General features: G+C 40.1%; 1 protein-coding gene across 3 annotated transcripts; it reads right to left on the reverse strand.

Annotated features, from left to right (window-relative positions):
- Positions 1–1,207: 1,207 nt before the first annotated feature.
- Positions 1,208–15,943, reverse strand: LOC115374977 (caytaxin-like). Of its 3 annotated transcripts, none has more exons than XM_030074179.1 (13): positions 15,464–15,943; positions 10,506–10,612; positions 8,409–8,467; positions 8,063–8,290; positions 7,063–7,221; positions 6,795–6,897; positions 6,396–6,527; positions 6,121–6,207; positions 5,675–5,773; positions 3,969–4,004; positions 3,808–3,855; positions 3,221–3,267; positions 1,208–2,036 (listed from the first exon to the last, which is right to left on the reverse strand). In XM_030074179.1, exons 2-12 carry the CDS (start codon positions 10,580–10,582, stop codon positions 3,228–3,230), a joined length of 1,068 nt encoding a protein of 355 aa, XP_029930039.1. In that variant the 5' UTR covers positions 10,583–10,612; positions 15,464–15,943; the 3' UTR covers positions 1,208–2,036; positions 3,221–3,227. The 3 variants fall into 3 exon arrangements, with proteins under 3 accessions (XP_029930039.1, XP_029930040.1, XP_029930041.1); XM_030074180.1 differs by lacking the exon at positions 15,464–15,943 and adding an exon at positions 14,922–15,031; XM_030074181.1 differs by lacking the exon at positions 15,464–15,943 and adding an exon at positions 13,309–13,544.
- Between the last annotated feature and the right edge of the window lie 4,424 nt (positions 15,944–20,367).

The following is a 20,367-nucleotide window of genomic DNA, read 5'->3' on the forward strand; positions in this document are numbered from 1 at the left end:
CTCACCATGTGCTCCACCATGGGAACCATGTGGTGCACATATTTTTGCCCTCTCAGTACTTAGAGGACAGACAATCAGCACTGAGCCTTTTGGTTGTGCAGCATTTGGACAAGTTTATCGTGGAGGGCTTCCTGCTTTACAACTACAAGTGAGTCACTCCCCAACCCCAAACGTTACCCCATGATACTCTGTCATTTTACATAAGTGAATGTAAAATATAGCCTTCCAGCCTCATCTGTTCAACTGAATTGACCTCTAAATGGACAAGTTTTTCCTACTTTAACATGCCCAACTTTGATTAACCTATTAAAACTTTTCTTTTAATCCATTGACAAACCCAGCTCAAGTCCAGTGTCAAATAAACTGTCAGGCTTATGATTTAAAAATTTAGACGTTCCTTCCATATTTCCCCCTGTAGTCAGTTACAACTTTATTATTTAACATTACAGACTATTGGCTGCCCAACTTTCTTTCCATTCGAATGGTATTGCTAACCAAAAAGGTGGCATGATTACATGATTATAATCAGCTTTTTATCTTTTATTTTATGAAGCAAACTGAATTGCCTTGCATGAAATGTGCTGTATACAAACTAAGAGACTCAAAATGCAACATCATCTAATGAAATTAGATGGTGAAAATGGCCTTTTCCATGACTAAACAAATGAACTACTGATTGATTGACTGATGTATTACATGAGCAATTGATTTTTTTTATGTTCAAAAGACAAATTCAGTAATAATATCTTCAGCTGCTGGACAGGTGTCAGCTGCCAGTGATAATAAAACTCATCATGTGTTATGTATATATAGTCCTTCCTTGTGATACCTTGTGACCCCTACAACTTTATATACAAAAATAATGAGCGGTCATGTGTGTAAACAGGCACCAGTTAATCTTTTTACCATTGCCTACTTTGAACTGGTAGAACTTGGAGAAGCCCCAGTGTTTATCATAGACACAATGAACATCTATTAACTTGGCCAACATGCAGAACACAATAAAGAACTTTCTAATAAATCTCTAATGAGTCACTGTTAATCACCGGGAAACATCAAAAACATCTCGGACCAAATCTCTGGCCAAGTTGGAGGGAAAAACAAATATGGGGATGTAAGCAAATATGAACAAGGCTGAGCTAGCAAGTTTCATAAGAGATTCATATCAAATATCAGAGTCAGAGAGTGGACTGATAACCACAGCAGCTTGTTTTGGTTCACTCATTTATTTTTCTTACAAAAAAATAAATGGCACATATTCATAAATAACACTTTTATCAATTCCTTTCACTGTTCAAATATACGTTATCTCATTTGTAGCAATGTATGCTTTCAGTTCTTGCAAAAGTACCTTGTAAAACATGATGGCAAATGACTGGAAAACCTACAAAATGAAACTTAACAGAGATTTTCTGTATATATATATATATATATGTACACACAAGCATGCCACCCGCATATTAGACTTTGGAAAACATGAAGACTGTAAATACTAGACACTCCGCTGATGTTAACATCTCATTTAGGTCTAAGGAGAGCGATGTTGTGAAATAATTATTGCACATTATTTGTTTTCAGTAAACAACCATGGACTCAGCTAATACCCATGCCATTCATATCAAACCAAAATACTGCATCAGTGCAAACACGTCTCTCAAAAATATGTGATACAAATATGTACAATTCAAAGTGGTCGAAGATCCAAGCTCTGTCAGAAGCTGCTTTAGAGTTCGCCCAGGCTGTTAAAGTTGTAGTTCATGTTGCAGTCTCCAAATCATGCTGTAGCTGATCACAGATAAAGCTGGACTTGTCATGCAGGGAAGATCTACTATTTCTGCTCCTGTTCAGGATTCTACTAAAACCTACTGTGCTTTGTTGAACATGAAATTTTTGGAGAAATGATCTCGATGAGAAATGATTGTCTTTCAGCTGGTGGATTCAGTCAGTATGGTGTAATCCTGTACATGGTTGTGTGCTAATCATCCAAGAAGGCTCCCATTTTGTGTCTGTTCCAAAGACGCTCCTCTAGTGAGAACCTGTAATGTTAATACAGAAGTTTAGTCCTTTCTCTTTCAGTTGCCAAGTGAGATAATGACTATATCAGGAATATTGTCAAAGTTGTTTTTATAACCATGACTGAATAATGCGCCACATTATCACCACACATAATCATAACAATCTCCATAATCCCTGATATAATCACCAAAATCAGCAGCACCATAGTCAGAATAGCAGGAGTTTGTCATTAGGCATCCGCTATTCCAACATGATACATATCAGGTTTGCCTATTTATTTTTCTCCAGCTTCCCTCCCTGGGATTTGGTTAGGAGATAGCGCCTGTGACCATTCCAGGGATGGCAGCCAAGCTTGTGGCTGATAGCTCTTGTGATATATGGAGGCTGATAGGAATAGTCAGCAGCCCTGGACAGTGAGAGCTCTCTAAAATAACCCCCCTCAGCCTCCCGGGCCGCCCCGCTGTGGCGGGTCCTTCCCCCAATTTCAGCACAGGCTGTGATGTGCGGGATCAGTTTGCCAGAGCTCGGACGATTAAAAATAGAATTGATCAGGTATGTACAGACAGGGGTTAAAGAGCTGAGCAGATGAGCTTTATGTAACATAGGGTGGAACTCTTGACAAGGAGGTATGGAGGGAATATGTTTGAAGACTCCAGTCACATCATTCAGACTCAAATGTCACTCAGTCACAACTGTAAAGAACTGAACCATGACTTGGCAGTAAGGCCCTCACTTGGACTTGCAAGCTAAAACTGCACGCTTGATCTGATGTGTGTTTGGACAAGTCAAATAAAGATTTCAACGTAGACTTGTTTCTCAGCTGTCCTTTATTGAGAGGGAATCGTTTGACTCAGAGAATGGACAAGTGCAAAAGAATACTGTTGCACATACAGTCTAGCATTTGGAATTTGAGTCATCTTGGCTTGCTTTCTAGCTGTGGTCTGATTTGTCTTGACTCAGTTTCATAAAATGGAACGTGAGGCTCTTGACATGAGACCCTCTGGATCTGGGCCTTGATCACCACGTTCAACTGACCACTTGCTTCAGCTTTTGGGTGATGCATTGTATATCATATCCCTTTTGCCCACATGGCCTTATGTGGGCAGAGGGGAACATTTCCCCACATATCAGAGTTTAGTTACAGCGGGATGACATTACAAACCAGTCTGGACAGTTGATGGACGAGGGCGACGAGAGCCCTTACCTTAATGTCAGATGTCACGGCCCACCTCCGCCATCATTGATTTGGGCCTTGAAAGTGAGAGGTTACAGTTGAGTCATATGGAAATTGAACCATTATGCAACTTTAAGTATAAAGTAGGTTATACTTTCTCGTGCACATTTACTTTCACATAGCAGCAGAAATTGATCATGAATTCACAGAGAAGAGATGCAAAGGTGGATCAGTTATGTCATCTGAACAAGCCAGTTAATCTAGTGTGAGTCTTAAAGTAATTTTTCCTACAAACAGTTGGAAAAAATTGCCAATAGAGAGTGATACTAGTTGATTACTAGTTGTGCAGATCAGCTTGTTTCAATAATTTCTGTACAGTAGTTCACATTTTATTGATACTAAGGAAATTATGTGCCTTATTTTAAGATAGTGTCACTTGAAAATTTCTGAAAATTGAAACTGCATAGATAATAAATGGTGTTATCTCAGACCATTGTCAGAAATTAGGTTTTAAGATGTGAGGTTAGTTAGGGGTGGCCATTTTGCACTGTAGCTGTGGTGCAGGGACTGTGTGTTTATGCAGACACTGCGCTGTATGGACAGAGAAACCAGGTCACCTTTCTTTAGGCAGTGTTGAGTTTGTCTGCTGCTGCTCTTGCTCGGATCTGGAAGTCAGAGAGAGGAAGATCACCGCTGCAGTTTGGGCAGGCATTTGCAGAAAAGAGGACGCATCCTTTCCACTTTCGATGCCAAATCAAATCAAAAATCTGTTGCTTACCTTTCCCTTTGCGCTCTGATTTTCTCATCATCATACCTGGATAAATGAGAGTAAAAGTCTGTGACAAAGTTGTACACAAAGGCAATACACAAGAAGAACCAAAGTCTGCCTCTGTTGCCTCTTATCTCTCCGTTTACTGCCGTGCTTCTCGAGCTTTCTGGTTATGAGAGATTTTACTGACACAAGGTACGGCAAGTGGCAGATCGACTAAAAATGTCCCAAAAAGTCTCTTATGATTGCACAAGGGTCACAGACAGAAAAAGCTGCTGCACTTAAACCATCATTTCATCTAATCTGAGGCACAGCATTTATTTTAATATTCTTAATTTGGAAAGTAAATGTACTGATTTTTCTTTGGCAGTGATTAAAATTTCAAGTAACCGCACACGAACGTGGCATTTCACGGTATTTTATTTTTTAAAACTAAGTTCAAGTAGTCTTTGCAAATGTCATGTTATTTGTTGATGCCGAGGTTTGCTACAAAGTACAGAAAGGCTTTCATGCATACAGATGCATAGTATTGTCGACTTTGGTTATAGGTATTAAAAAATCAAAGTAATGACTTATTAGTGCATAATCCTGACTTAGATTAGTTAACTATGGAGGACGGAGCTTTAATTGAATACCTTTTTGAACATGTTTTTGCCTTTTCTGAATTTTTATCCAAAGCTTGGGAAAGAAGGAGAAAAATAACTTACAATAAATAAATTCCTCAAATTGTATTTATTATTTTTGTGGTATGGACTGTGGATTATTATTTCATGAACTGGATCAATAATCTGATAATTAATGGCTGGTATTAACTGATGCAGATTCAATTTTATTTTATCTTATTCTGGACCTGTGCATTGGGGGGCTGTGTGGGTGTAGGTCTGTATATTTTATAATAGTTTCCTATTGTGGGATATTTACTGAAGTGTTATTTATTTGTGGGAGGTTTATGTTTATGTTTGGATCATATTTGTTCATGTATATTATTGCGCTATCAGATGAAGGTGGTTTACATGCTGGAATGTCATGTTTTGTTGTAATTAATGTGTCTGTATAATCCCATGAGGGATGGCTCACTTAAATGTCCAGACACGAAAATAAATTCATTCATTCATTCATTCATTCATTCATTCATTCATATTAGCATACTGAAATTACATTACAATGTACAATTATGATATTATAGAAACTGCAGTGCAGCAATATAAGTTTTTCACTAAACTTTTGTGTATGTATTTACCAAGTATCACAGTAACATTTTTTGTTTATGTCAAGATTGTATCAATTGTACAAATCCAGTCTTCTAGATTTAACCTTTGCAAATGTGCCATTAACTGTGCTGAGCTTATGAGATGAATTTTCAGTGGAAAATAGTTCATGATTGATCATAATATGCTTATTTACCCATGAATAAGTTTTAGCGGTGTTACTTCATTCCAAAAGGATTGTTGACATTCTTGGTCATGGGTGCCGGCATCCGCAAAGACTCATTCAAATCCCATTTCTGGGTGAATCCCAGTTATGTGGTTGTCACAGCATGTTAAAGTAAATGCTTACAATCATTTGCAAACACTGTTTGACCCAGGCTTGGTTTTCCCACTCTGCTGTGAGTGGTTTCTCATAAGTTTGCAATCAATCCAACACATAACATATCCTGGGTGGCAAAATAATATGCAGTGTCTCAGGGGTGACCCCTGGGGGCAGACAGGACTTACTGCAGCACACATTCAGGGATCTGCACGTGCTCCATGGGGATGATCTGGCCGAGCTCCTCCAGGGTGTGAACATAACGGATCTTATCCATAAACTTCACACTGCAGCAACAGCAACGTTACAGAATTATCTTCACAAAATCAGTTGTGTTTATGTGTCTGCATCAGTGTCATCAAGACAAAGTCCTGTACATTCATGGAGCTGCATTGAGAGGGATTGAAATGATTCCTGCACAGGTTGTGGGATGACCTGCTGTCTACTTTTCCGCTCTGCAACTGCCTGAATTTGCCCACCTTCAGATCATCATGACTTGATCTGTAATTTATCTTCTATCGTCTCTCTCTTGCCTAGATTTGTTAAGAGAAGAGGACTCTTGGATAGTAAAAACCTCCAAGGGGAAACTGATGGATCATGAGCCACATCCAGCAGATCGAGCAGAGCTCCTCACCTGATAAAAGGTCTTGAGATGGCCAGGACGGTGCGGATGAACCATGACGGGTGAGCAATGATCAGACACTTTAGATTCTTCCTCAGTCTGCAAAAACACATTCAGATTAAAGAGGACGTGATATTTTCCTCCTTAGCCTCCTCTTTCTCCCCCTCCCCTTATCATTGTATCGTTTTTTGTAATATTATCAACATCATTTTCATCTTCCACATCAACAGCATCTAGAGCCTTACATCATCACATTAGCTTGACTATCCTGACGTTATCCATCTTACCTCCTGTCAATCATCTGGTAGCATCTCTTCAGCCAGCTGATGCCCGGCATCTTCCTGCGAGGAGTTGCTCCGTTCAGATAAATGATCATGTAGTCTTCTGCCACCAGAAGCTCCAGGCTGCTTATGACGTACCTGATGGCAGCACAAACAAGCTAATCAACTCTCTTCCCTTGATTGTGCATTACGGTTTTAGAAAAAGACATTTACTGTGAACTTCATTTACAAACATTTGTTATGCAAAAGCTCTTATGCAAATCTAAGCCAGAGTTGCGCTTTTGCAGATGCCAAAATCAAGTGATTACACTGGTTTGCCCTTCATTTTCTGTGTCAAACACAAAACCCAGTTTCAGTCATGATGCAAAATATGAGTCGACAAAAGAGGCCCTAGTGTTCTCTTACAGGAAGAGGTTCTCCATGATGTAGGTGTAGTCCTCACAGCTGCTGTCAGGGAGGTAGCAGGCTGCAAACACTATGATGGCATTCAGGCCCTCGCCGTAGTAACCTGAGGGAGCAAAGCGGAGACGCACATTCAGCAGCTTTCTTCAAACAAATGACAGTAAATGGCTTTGAATTGATCGTAGGGGGAGTTCACATAGAGTATTAAGATCATAGAGCCAAACACAGACACATAAAAGCACAGACACACACGTTTCTGAGCCTTGCTAACCTCCATGCGTGACCACCCGCAGGTACGGCCTGATGACCTGCATGTCGATCCTTTGCTCCTGGTCACCGATAATCACTGTGCGCCACAGGCGACCAGACGCATCCCTCTCCTCCTCGCCTTCCCCGGGAAGACGCTTGGCCGTGGCCACAGGGGTGTCATCTGCAAAACAAGCCAACATCACAAGGTTGTTGTTAACTTTTAAAAACCATTTTTACCTCCCGTGTTTGTGATTCTGGCACGGTGGCCACCGTGAGGTAGAGTCAAGACTTCTTCATGGAGAAAATCTCAGTCTATAAACAATTTCTGTTCCTTATTGATAGATAGTTGAGTGGCTGAGAGGGAGACGCCATAAGGGGACACAGAGTGGAAAGCTTAACAATGAAAGACATTCAAAAGGGTTACAGAGTTAAATGCAAAGTCAGCAATAAATAAAATTCAATAGCATCAAAAATGGCTACTGCAGTACCCATAGACACATCAGGACAAGACAAGACAAGACAAATCAGTCAGAGGTACATGTGATACAAAGGCAGGGATTTTAACAGCACATTATCTCTGGGTGTGTTTGCTGGATACATTTTGTTCCTGTCAGACAAAAAAACACGCATAAACATGTATCTCCAAAATGTCACCTTTTCAAGAACAAAGAAAAACAACTTTGTTTTTAATTTGTTTTTTGGAGAGAATCCAAAGGAGATTTGAAAGTTTTACATAAGCCCAAGGGCTGTAGAATTTTCCCTGCCCTTAGAGGATCTCATTATGGTTTGTGGGGAAACAACTGAAACAAGGTTGTTCAAATATGTTTTTAGATTTATTTGACAGTTGAGAGCAGTGAATGACAGGAAGGCAAAAAAAAAGGATGGCATGTGGCAAAGGTCTGGGGCAGAACTCAAAAGCAGGACAGTGGCTGAGCCACCGAGATGCTTCAGGTCTTGCTTCTAATAAACCTTATAAATCCAATGTCTTCCAGATCCTGAACATCTGACTGGTTCTGACTGACCTTCCCACTCCAGTTCGTTGCCACTGGTGATGAACTCTAAAGAGTCGGTCTCATCTGGTGTCTCAATATCGTCCACGTTGATGTCCAGGTCGTCGGGCGTTTCCAGGAAGTCGTCGGACAGCACTGAGCCCTCACTCTGGTCCAGGGACAGGTTCATCTCCGGGGCAACCAGAGTGCGACGCTTACGCTGGGCCATGGTCTCTCCCACAGCCAGAGTGGTGGGGGGATCTGGCAGGGAACATCAGGAGAGGGTGGATATACCTCAGCTGAAATGAAAACTAAATGCTCAACAAGCAGTTAAACTGATTAATTGTGTCTATTCCTGGATTTTAACAGCTTTGCTTACTTGTTCTGTTGTCAGTGAGGCCACATGACGTCTCAATATCTCCGTCCTCTGGCAGGGGCCTGGAGAGTGAGACATAAATATGATAAATATAGCCGCAAATGGCCATGACAGGGTCCAAGCAGTTCTGAATTACACAAAATATGAATCTCAGGAGAGATGGAAGAAGAAGAACAACAACGGATGGCTGCCTGAGTGTTGAAAGGCAGACTGTGAATATCGAATTTCACACAAATCCATTGTCACACTAAAAACCTCTCATTTGTAGCGCCCCCTACAGATGAAATGCAATGCACTTGAACACATAAGCTTAGTGAACGTCCGTGAACAAGTATCTCAAATTTCACTTCGATGTATTAATGTGTTCATGTGTTAAGGTACGTTTTAATAAAAAAAAATCAAACTTTTCAAAGCAATTTTTAAGGAAATGGTACCATATATCAAAAATCAGAAAAAAGTAACTTTGTCTGGCTTGGTCTAGATATACTATGTAACAAAGCTGATGGTTATTGCTCAAAATTTATAGGAGGAGGAATGAAAAAACAGTTTTGGACAAAATACAAAATGGTGGAACATCTGTTTAGATGCAAATGGACGGGGCTCATATGGATAGATTTGACCCACAGAATCCAGGAAAAAAGAACCTTGTTTCAGACACTCACAGTTTAAAAATTATAGAGTAAAATGTAAAGTTTGTTATTATAGTGCTGCCAGCTGGCCAGTCAATATAATTTTTTAAAATTTTGTCTGAGTAGTGGGTGAGATTTTCAACCTGTCTGCCAAGCTTGGGAACTGTACAGTTACACACAAACTGTGTTACGTTTTTGAAGACACAAATACTTTTAGGGCAGAGGAAGAAAAAGAAATATGGTCCTAATAGATCCTTATTGGCCCCTAATAATGGAAAAATGTACTTGTCATTACAAGTATATAAGTGCAACTAGTGGATATGGAATGGTATAAAGTGAAAATGTATAAATTATAGTTTCTCCTTGGCATGTAGTTTTCCTGCGACAAAGTTAACAATTGTTTTTATGTCTTTATTGAATGCTGGTTATGAGCAATAAACTGAAATAAACTCTAAACTATGCATCATTTCCCTCACTTTCTTGCCTTGCGTTTGGTTTCGCAGAGGCCCTGTTGTGATTTAACTACAGTGTGGCGCTGAGACAATACAGTAAATGTCGCAGGAGAAAGCAACACCAGTAATTTGCAGCACCCCTTTGACATTGTAATAAGACAGCTGAACCCCCGGCGCTGTGCCACACGGGGGCTAGATTACAGTAGAGAGCAGTCACACACAAATAGGCTACACACATGCACACAGACTCTGTGTGTGTGAGCACACACACAGAGAGACAAAAAACACAGATAGACACACACCGACATGCATGCACACACCCAGTTACGCCGCAAGTCTGGGCTAGCTGATTGAGCTATTGGCATAATTGCTGTTATTATGTTGTCAGTAGGGAAGAAGAGAATATTAAGCAGTGGTGAAGACAAAAACATTATGCAGCAAACACCCAGACTTGAGCAACCAGCAGGAACTGCGGTTATACTTTCTCTGGTGATAGTCATCATTATATTGCGATAAATAATGCCAAGGAACCTTAATTATGACTTAACAAGACACATACACATAGTTGAGATCCCTGTTTGGGGGAAGTGAAAGTTTGAATTTTAATATGTGTTTTACTTACAATACATTTTCCTGTTCTGCTATTCTCATCCTTTTCTAAATATATACCCTCTGCTATAGTCTTTATATTCCCAACAGAAAGCAGGTGAGAAATTGTATCATAATCCCTCGACGCAGTGATATATATATAAATATATATATGTATATATCTGTTTCCCTCTGATGTAACTGCCTGATATTTTTTGAACTCACATGATGCAACTTTATGATGCAACGCCTGGTGCTATATTGAGAAAAGAACACACCTGCTGCCTTTTGATTCCCCCATTAAAGACACGTGACTGACCAGCCATCAGTGTCCAGTCTGTTTGTCAGAAGCTGTGCACGCATCAGACAGACAACACACAGACTCTTTGTCTCTCTCTCTCTCTCACACATTAAAACGCACACAGTGATACCTGGGGAAGTCTTCATCCTGCCACTCGTCTTTCACCTCCATGCTGTCCATGCGTAGAGTGGCTTCCGCTGTACCCATCCCGTGCCAAGAGGGATGGGCCTCAGCTCACTGTGGAGGGCAGACAGACAAAAATCAGCCCATGGGAAAAGGAGGGAAACCTCCTCTAAACACTTAAAGGAATATTTCATTAATATAATGTTCTGGGCAAAATACCCTTCCTCTGACTTCACTAGACTGAGACAATATGTTCAATACCATTTGCACCTCTGTACATCCATCTATCTATCCAGTGGTTTGGTCCCATGGGTAATTTTTTTCTGTTAGCTTAGCATAAAGACTTGAAGTCTATGGGAGTCGTTAGCCTACCTTTGTCAAAGTGAAAATACACATCTACGTTCATTAAGCCACAGACTACAATTTGACGTGACTCTAGGTTTGTAGTGACATTACAACATGATATTAAAATTGTCTCACATACATTTGTTTTATTGTAAAAAGTTCTTGTAAAGTACATTACAGTAAAATTAAACTATTGCACATTTTGCTGAGAATCCACCTGAAGGACCCCTAAAGGATGCCCAGAGCTGACCAGACTCCACTTTCAAGGCATTAAGCGCTCAAAAAAACTCACAGGTGTTTCCATAAATCTGTTCATAAAGTTTCAGCCACTGTCCTTGTCTGTCTACTGTGACGGTTGGCATGAGAGAGAATCTGCATATTGCAGTGCTCCGCTTTGCAGAATTTATTAGCGCCTCACGTGAACTGATATTTTGAGCCATAATTTGATGGATGGCAGATGTGAAATGCTTGGGTTGGTGTAGAAGACACAAAAAGTGTAAAGTCCTTGTGAACTCAGTGTGATTTTGCTGTGGCCAACTGAAGAATATTCTGGTTTGAATGTCAAGGAAGGTGACAGGCTGGCAGACTTCAGCATTCATCTTGATTTCCTAGAAGTGAATATTCAGTTACAGTACTCTCCTTTACTCGTGCAAATGAAAAACTCATAGCAAATCAAACAAAAGAGCAAAACCCAGTTGACTCAAGGGAGTTCAGTTCACACCTCGCCTGCTTCAGTCAGTACCTTGACACACAAGGTTGAAAGCTTAATACAAGGAAATCAAACAGCATTCTTAGATTCATTTACAAGTTCATTCACATCACTAAACTGCTTTATAAAAGGTAAGTAACACGTTACTTTAGAAAGCACCAGACAAACATAAGAGACATTCCAACAGAAAAGAAAACCCTCCTCGTGGTTTGGTCCAGTGATGTTAAGCCATGACATCACCAATACCAGCAAAATCAGGAAATGTTGGGTGGCCCCCTCCCAAATGCCCAATTGTTTGGTTAAAGATTGGGTTAAAGTTATGGTTAAGGTTTGACACTTTGTCTCTTTGGGTTTGTCCCTTTGTCCTCTCATTATCATTATTATTAATTATCAACATCATTGTTGTTGTTGTTGTTGTATCATAGTTATTATTGCTGTTACAGGTATATTGTATTATTGAGTTTTTAGTAGGAATATGGTGTACTGTTTTTACATATTTGAAAATTCTATAAATAAAATATTTAAAAAAAACTTTAGGCATGATTTGGTGATGGCTAAGATTAGGAAAAGTCTGTAGAGAATGAATGTAAGTCAACTGGGTCATGACTTTGCCTTCCTAGGGAAAAAACACAAGTCCTGTATTGAGGGTCTGAAGAAAGGAACAAACAATTAAACAATGTTAAAACCTGCAACATACTAAAGGAGACTGGAACTAACTTATTTAAGTTAATTTAATTAACTTAGCTCTGTGTTTTGCTTTAATCCAATCATGTGAACTGTAACATAATACAAAGTTTGAATAGCAATGGTAAATTATAGCAAATGGACTCCCATTGTTGCCCACCTTGTCCCAGCTGTTGCTACACAGTGATGTCACTGTAAATGAGGAGTTGAGAAAACTAAGTTTCACTGGGTTTACCTTCTCATCCATCCCTGAGGAAGCAGACGAAAATAGAGCATATTGCTCACAGAGCCCCTCTGGGTGATGCAGGCAAAGCGTCTGTGCAGCCATAGCACAGAGCAATAATCTGAACTTCCTATGTTATGTAACCCAATAGTGAATAAGAAATGACAGAACTCTCCATTCAGTGCTGTGTCCATTTCCTGGCCGTGTGACGTAAAGCCGTGTATACATCGTGTCCCGTGTTTGGGCAGTGTGTTGCAGGCTGTCATTCAAGGGGCAGTCATGCATGGAGGGTGAGCATCATGTGCGAGTCACATGTCCGAAATGGGCCCGGGGAACGAGTGAGCGAGAGTCCTCCCCACATCATGACCCCGGCCACAGTTCATACAGCAGACGTTTCCAGAGTCCATTTGCCCACCGGCATGGCACTGATGTACTACAACCAGACACATTAGAGCCTATATGGAAAAAATCATCAAATGGCAACTAAAAGGCCCCTGCCTTTAGGCTACAGCCTGCTAGTCCTGCTGTGTTATCATTAGATTTTAAATGAGGGTGGATGGTGGGGACGTGTTTACAATAAAACATCCTGCTGCCAGTGTTTGCTGTAGCCCTGATGCGGAAAAGGGATGAAGATATCTCTAATTTCACAGTGACAAATACTAAGAGCTCGATGGCCTGAATCCTTTACGGTATTTTATGCAAATTTCAACCTGAGGTTTCTTTGGTTCACACATTTAAAGATAACTTTGAAAGAAGAAAAACACAGCTGCACTGCTATTACTGTAGTTAGAGACAAATTGAACTCCCTTGTGATAAAAATGCAACACAGACTGATGAATGTCTACTTACATTGTATATCAAAAGCGGCAGTGGCTTCATACCAGTGATTATGGGATTGTAAAATTCCATCCGACAAGTTGGTGCAAATGTTATCAACGCAGCAAAGTGTAGCTCGACAAACAGGTTTTGAAATGTGGCTGAAACCAGATTGTGGGAAGTACTCAATGCATAGCCACAGAAACTGCAGTAAAAAAGGTTAGTCTTACTATGGCATTTTAAACATTGAACCTCAATGAAACCACTTTGGATGTAGATGGAATGGCATAATTTTCCAAGCTGACAAACTTGGTGACGGCACTAATCCCGTGACTGGCTTAGAATAAACTGGAAAATTCACACAGAAGCAGCAGATTAGTGCGTGTGGATTGTTGCCTGTGCAGATGTCTCTTGCTAAGACTCCAGCTGCTCATACAATGAACTGCTTGATTGAGGGACAGAAAATAATGTTACAACAGCACGTGTTTGCTTGGGATTTGTGTCCAGATGGTGGAACAGCCCTCCTCTCCCACTCACTGTCCTGTACTGCACTCACCCCATTCTACCTACCAAACCCAGCACCTAATGTTTTGTCCCAGAAATGGAAGGAGGCGAGGCTTGAGCAGATTTTTAGAGCAGCACTAGTCCTCTGAGTATTTTTAACAATGTGCTCTTCTGCTTAAACCGAGCATTAAGATTGACTAAATTAGGCAGAACGAAAGGAACCACACTCATTCCATGGGTTGGTAATAATGACCCACTGAATTGTTTTCTAGGAACCTTCCCTTGATGGGTAATCCATTTTGGAACATAATCACAATTTTAATCCTTTTGTCCCACAATAATAAATTCCTTGTGTATTGTTTTTCTCCAAACTGTTTCACTTTAATCCCCAAAACACTGATTTTCCCGTAAATGTCCTGTTAAGTAGCTTCAAAGTTAAAAAAAAAAAGCATGTTTTTTTTTTCATACTGTTTGGCAGTGTCACACACATATTGTGTATCTGCTGGTTATAATGCTTCACTTCAATGTAAGCACTACATCATGCTTAAACTGAGTGAAATATTCAAATCAAAGAAGCCATTATTTTTCATCGCAATGTCTTTGGACCTTTGGAAACCTTGGGATCCCCACAAGAATTTGAAATAAGGGTCTGTGGGTTTGAGCAAAATTGAAATGAAGTAGCAGTACTTCGACTTAAACTAGTGCAGTAATCATTATTATGCATTACGGAGAATTGTATTTAAGCATTAACAGAGCCATCAGTGACAAGAGGCGACGGAGATAGCACATCATTAGACTAAATGGAGAGGGCTCAGCCTTCCTCATCAGCAGTTCAACACGCCTGGCTGTGTGCTACAGGAAGCTGGCAAGAAAGATTAAAAAAAAAAAAAAAAAGTCTTGAAGTGTGTGCGAGAGAGGAGAGAGCGCCTTTCATCTCACGACAGCCATCCTTCCCTCATCTGACAGAGGGACAAAGACATTGTCTCAGTGATGTGAATCACACCAGTAAAACCAAGAAGGGCCGATCTCGTCGAGTGAGGGAGTGCTCTTGGTGCATCACCCATGCGGCTTGCCACTGAAAAAAAAATCACGTCCCAAAAAAAACTGGAGAACACGGCTCAGGTGGGGGGTCAGATACTCACATAGAGAATGAGTCTCTCCTCTGTTGCCGTTTGGGAAAGATCCCCCGTTTGTCTTCTTCGGCTTTTCCTCAGAGAAGAGGAGCGCGGCTCATCCTTGTTTACATCTGGAGGTGGGACACGTGTGTGTGGGCTGGGAGGCTGAAGCTGATGCTGCTGCTGCTGTTGTTGGTGGTGACGGGGGGCTGCGGGAGATGCTGCCCCCCTCCCTCCACCTCACCTCACCGGGATGGTGGATGGGAGCGCCTGGGTTGTCACACAAGCACACACCATCCTGCCCTCATCTTTTTTCATGCGCACCAGCGGTTAGATCCCATGCTGTTTTTGGACAAAAGATAATCCTCGCCCAGTGCTTTTAGCTTCTCTGATCATCATCAACCCCCCCCCAAACAACCAACCCTTTCATTTTTCTCCTCCCTCTGCCTCCTCTTGACCAATACCAAGCCCCCCCTGCCTCCCGCCCACCCCCGGGCCCTAATCCTGCTGTGATGATGTCATCTTTATAGGAGCTGGGTTATGACGGTTATGTAATCACACCTGCCTACCTTCTCCTCGGGTCTCTTGGGCTGAGCGAGGTGCAGGGGATCGCATGGGTGCCCCGAGTCAGGATCAGCTGTTTTCTTCCTCCCTCTCCGGCACGCGCTCAGTCCTCTGCGTGTCCAAGGTCGAGCATGTGTTTATCCCCCCCGCAAGCTGTTGAAGATGGACGTTTCGACTTCACCACTGTTCCCTGGCAACAGCATCTCTCTCTCTCTCTCGCTCGCTCGCTCGCTTGCTCTCTCTCTCTCTTGCTCTCCCTCCCTCTCTCTCTGTTGCTCTCTCACTCACTTTTTCCTCACCAGCTCTTTTAAGCGCTCTCACTCTTGATAAAACCCCTCCTCCACATGAATTCCCCTCCTTTTCTCCTGTTCTGACTGTGATGCTCACCAACCCCCCCTCATCTCTCTCTCTCTCTCTCTCTCTCTCTCTCTCTCTCTCTCTCTCTCTCTCTCTTCACAGCTGCACTAAGCTCTGGGCTATGTCAGCGAACACAGAGTGGCATCATCTCGCCCAGTGGAGCAGCCATAGTTCCTCTCCATTCTTCTTCTCCTGCTACTCTGCTATTGGCTGCTTGGCTGAAGTGCATTTTGGGGTGTGTTTACAGTGTTCTATTAATAACACCACTTTGCCCAGCTCTGAATTACCTCACTATGCCCAGACCTGTGGTAAAAGCATTTGTTTTTCGAACAGACATTGAACAGTACTCCCACTGAGGGCGATGTCAGGAGAGATGTTCAGTGGCTACTGGTGCTTAAAAACATATTGACACCATCTTAATGCATGTAAAATAATAATGAACACAGGTCCAAAGGTTTTACAAGGTTGTTTATTAAAGTGTTCATACTCATTCTTGTGCTTTAACTTTTTTTTTGTTACGTGACCTTGGCTTTCTTAACCCTAGGATGGCCAAGCTGACATGCTACAGTGTTTTTTAATACAACATTTTATAATTTCAATATAATTCTTATTTCAATTTCTAATTTCAATTTCATTACATTTTTTTTTTTAAATTTCAATAAAAGCATTTTATTCCTTTATTTTCCATGTGTTCAATAATCTTGCTACCCTTAGCAATGACAATTTCATATTTCATATTTATAGGTTTTGAAAAAATGATTAGGCCTATGAGATTTTGTTATCAGTTGGTGCTTTTTCCATTGTAAGAAAAAACAAATGCACCTGAAAATACACTAAAATTTAATTAGCAAATTTGGTGAGTTAGCTAACTAGCAAATATTGACCGTGGCTACGAGATTTTATCACCAGTTGTTGTTTTTCCCCCCTCTCATTCAAAAAAAAAAAAAAAAAAAAAAAAGAATTAGATAAGCTCATTAGTCAGAAAATTACAACTGATATCACAGTGAAAGATTGTCTGGTATTCCAACACTACTAGAAAACTGCTATTGCTACTATTTAGGTAGCAAATTTTCTGAGTTAGCTAACTAGCAAAAATTGTGTTTTGCTCTGTACTGTATTGCTGTAGCTACTGACATACTACAGACTGAAAACAGATGGATGTATTGAGAGATTTATTGTGTGTCATCCAGGTATTTGGATACTGAGAGATATTTATTTTAACTCTAGCTAACCACAAGCGCTAATATAGCTAGCAAATGTTGTCAGCTAGCTAACTGTTGCCCCTAACTGTGTCACTATTAGATATGAACAACATATTTTTAAGTTTAATTCAAGAAATAAAGTTTATCAGTAAATTCATGCTTTGATTTTATTGCAATAGACCTTTTTCACAGCGGCCATTTTGCCATGAAAAAGCAGGGTAAACACAGGTGATGTTGATGACAGTAATGACGTAAATCCGTGCCGTTCCATTTAGCTTAGCCTTTCCAGTGAAGCAGAATGCTCAGCACCGTGGCTCTGTTACACTGGAAGGGAGTGGAGCCATAATTAATATCATTAGTAACACCTGTGTTTACCCTGCTATTTCAAAATCGCTGCAGTGAAAAGGATCTACTGTTCATGTGAAGTGGAAAAAAAACAAACCTCATTGAGACATTCAAACATTTGTATATGACAAATGTACAAATTCTTAATTCACCTCGTTAAGTTGAAGAGATGTCATGTTTAATAATAAAAAACAAACAAACAAACAAAAAAACATTAATTCAAGTTGTCTTTTTGTCTCTACATGTCTCAGAGTTAACTGGGTTGCTCCAATTCAGATAATGTCTGTCTTCTCCTGATCCCTTTCTGCCCACTAGATGGTAGTAGTGAGCTCATTATGAGACCAGCTATGACCACGGTGCTGCTCAAGCCACCTTTTACATTTAATACTAAGAGGTAGGATTAACCTCTTTTTGAACCCATGCAAAGCCTCTACCATGTCATTTGTGTCAGTCAGCAGTGCAGTGCATAGTTCTTCCATAAAGTCCAAGTAAGTAAGTAATTATGAGGCCAAAGTGTCACTTAAACACATGATATAAATAGAACTGTGGGGGAATTATGCATTATCATATGTTGTGTTGATAGGTAGCACAAATGTGTGTTGCATAAAACCAGACACATGAATGCATTAAAAATGACAGATGTATGTGTTATGTATAGTGATACTAAGAGCATAGTGTAACAACAGTAAAACAAACAACAACCAAGAAACAAGAGAGTTGGTTTCACTTCCAAGGATAGCTACTGGTTCACCTTCTGCATCCAATACATATGGCGTGGATTAACCTCTTATTAACCCGATGTAAAGCCCCTGCTAAATCACCGTCGTAGCAATCTACCACGTACAGAAAGTGTCCCCTGATTAACTGCAGTATACTGGGAGTGCTGGGTTTGTGGAGCATAGGTGGGGAAAGAGTTAAAACATCTAATGCCTGATACCTGATAGGGTGAAAAAAAAAAAAAAAAACACAAAGGTGTGCAGACACATATTTGATACTTAGGATATGTGTAGAATACATTGCTAAGGTAACAGATATGCAAACTGATGTATATTGCTTGAAGTCATCCTTTAATTTATATATAACAGTATACCTGAGAAGGATATTGCTAGTTCCACCACCATGTTCTGCTCTGTCAGGTTTTATCCATTTGTAATGAGTTTCATGTCCAAGCAAACAAATTGGTTACCCTTACACTGTTGGAACAGACAATGAAAATGATCCTTGTGTTTTTTAAAGAGTAATTGAAATATGTACTTTTTTTTTGGGGAAGTGTTCAACTCAACAACATTTTGCAATTCATCCCATCATTGTATAAGCGGTGCCTCGATGATAATGAATGTATTCTAATATGCAGTAAGTTACATTTGCTAATTTTGTGCCAATATAATTGTTCACTGTTCACTTTAACTAGATAGATAGATAGATAGATAGATATACTTTATTGATCCCAACCAGGGAAATTCTGGAAATAATATGGAAATAATAAGACAAGAAGTCAAACTCTCCAAAATTCACAATGCAATTGATTCCAATAGATGATCAACTAGCAAGCCAGACAGCTGAGATCACATATGAATAAGCTAAATAATTAGGTCTATATGTCAGCAGCACAAATTTACTGCCAAGAGCACAGATGCTGCACGGCCCCATGGTGATGAATCAAATGCTGTTTTCACAAATGCTTTGAATAATGACTAATAACCACATATGCACAATGTAATAATTATCCTGCATACAAGCAATTAACTGCAATATGCACTTGAGATACATTTCATTGCATTGCCTTCAGCACATCTACATGATGAGTCTTATGTGTCTGTACTGAACTGTAAAACCAGGCAGGGCAGGATTTGCTGACATGCTGTAGCGGGGCTTTGACTTACTGCTGACCCTAGAAGAGTTACCAGGTAGGTTAAGGCACTGGGGGCTGGTGATTTACTTCCTACTAGGAGCATCGGTTTACAGAAAAACATAGAAGCATAGGGCCAAATATACTGTACAATAATGTACAGAAAATACAGAATTACTGTTCCAGTAACTAGAATTCACTGTCTTAAATTTTTCTGAATCAAAAAGTGCAAAAGGCTCATGAAAGTTCTGCTGCTTTAAGTTTGTTTTGTTCCAGTCTGTGATCTGGCATGACTCATCTGTGATCGGGTCTTTCAGTTCCTTTAGGGTTTTGTGTGGTTCAGATTTTGGAACACACACACATACACACACACACACACACACACACACACACACACACACACACACACACACACACACACACACACACAAATAAATAAATAAATAAATAATTATCAAGAGAGACTGAAAGATTTAGAGATGAGAAAGATTTTAAGTGCACAGTCACTATCAAGAACCAGCACAAACTCAATACAACACAACACAGTGGTAAAAAAAAAAAAAAAAAAAAAGAAGTGAAAAATAGTGTGCATTATCTGGCACAGTGTTTTCAAATGTTTTCATGTTCCAGACCCTAAAGCTCCATTTGAAGTGGGATTTTTGTATTGGAACAGTTTCTACTGATTAAAATTATTGCAATATTAAATGATTCTGCATTTCACTGTGGGCCCCTGGAAGCCTCTCAAGGACATTTGGGCATCCCAGGACAAAACGTGGAGTAGCATGTAATCTATCAGTGGACCTTCAAATTATGTGCTTATTCCAGATTTTATTATGGAATAAGATTTCTCCCCTCAGTCAGGGATGAGAGCCCTGTGGATGTCATATTTCTTGTGTTTAAATACTTACATTTAACCCTTTGAAACACAAACAAACTGGCTTAATTAAGGAGTGAGAGAATTATTTGAAAATGATCAAAAAATAGGGGAACATGTCTAGAAAGCTCTATTTATGAGTATTCTAATTATATGTTTAACATTATGTTACAGGAAAAATATTTTTTGGGTGTAATTTTTGGACCATTTTCTTTTTTAATTTGTTATTTAATTTGTTATAATTTGTTATTTACTTTTTGTTTTTTATGTTTTTGCTTTGTT

This window comes from Myripristis murdjan, chromosome 17 (genome assembly GCF_902150065.1).
Source record: "Myripristis murdjan chromosome 17, fMyrMur1.1, whole genome shotgun sequence".
NCBI classification, from domain to species: Eukaryota; Metazoa; Chordata; class Actinopteri; order Holocentriformes; family Holocentridae; genus Myripristis; species Myripristis murdjan.

Bases quoted from the DNA above. Each gene is read 5' to 3' on its own strand.
- LOC115374977 (XM_030074179.1), bottom strand. From the start codon at position 10,582: ATGGGTACAGCGGAAGCCACTCTACGCATGGACAGCATGGAGGTGAAA. The intron at 6,208-6,395 runs GTAAGATGGATA...GTGTTTTTGCAG, and splicing joins TACCAGATGATTGACAGGAG to ACTGAGGAAGAATCTAAAGT. The intron at 4,005-5,674 runs GTAAGTCCTGTC...TCATTTATCCAG, and splicing joins ATCCCTGAATGTGTGCTGCA to GTATGATGATGAGAAAATCA.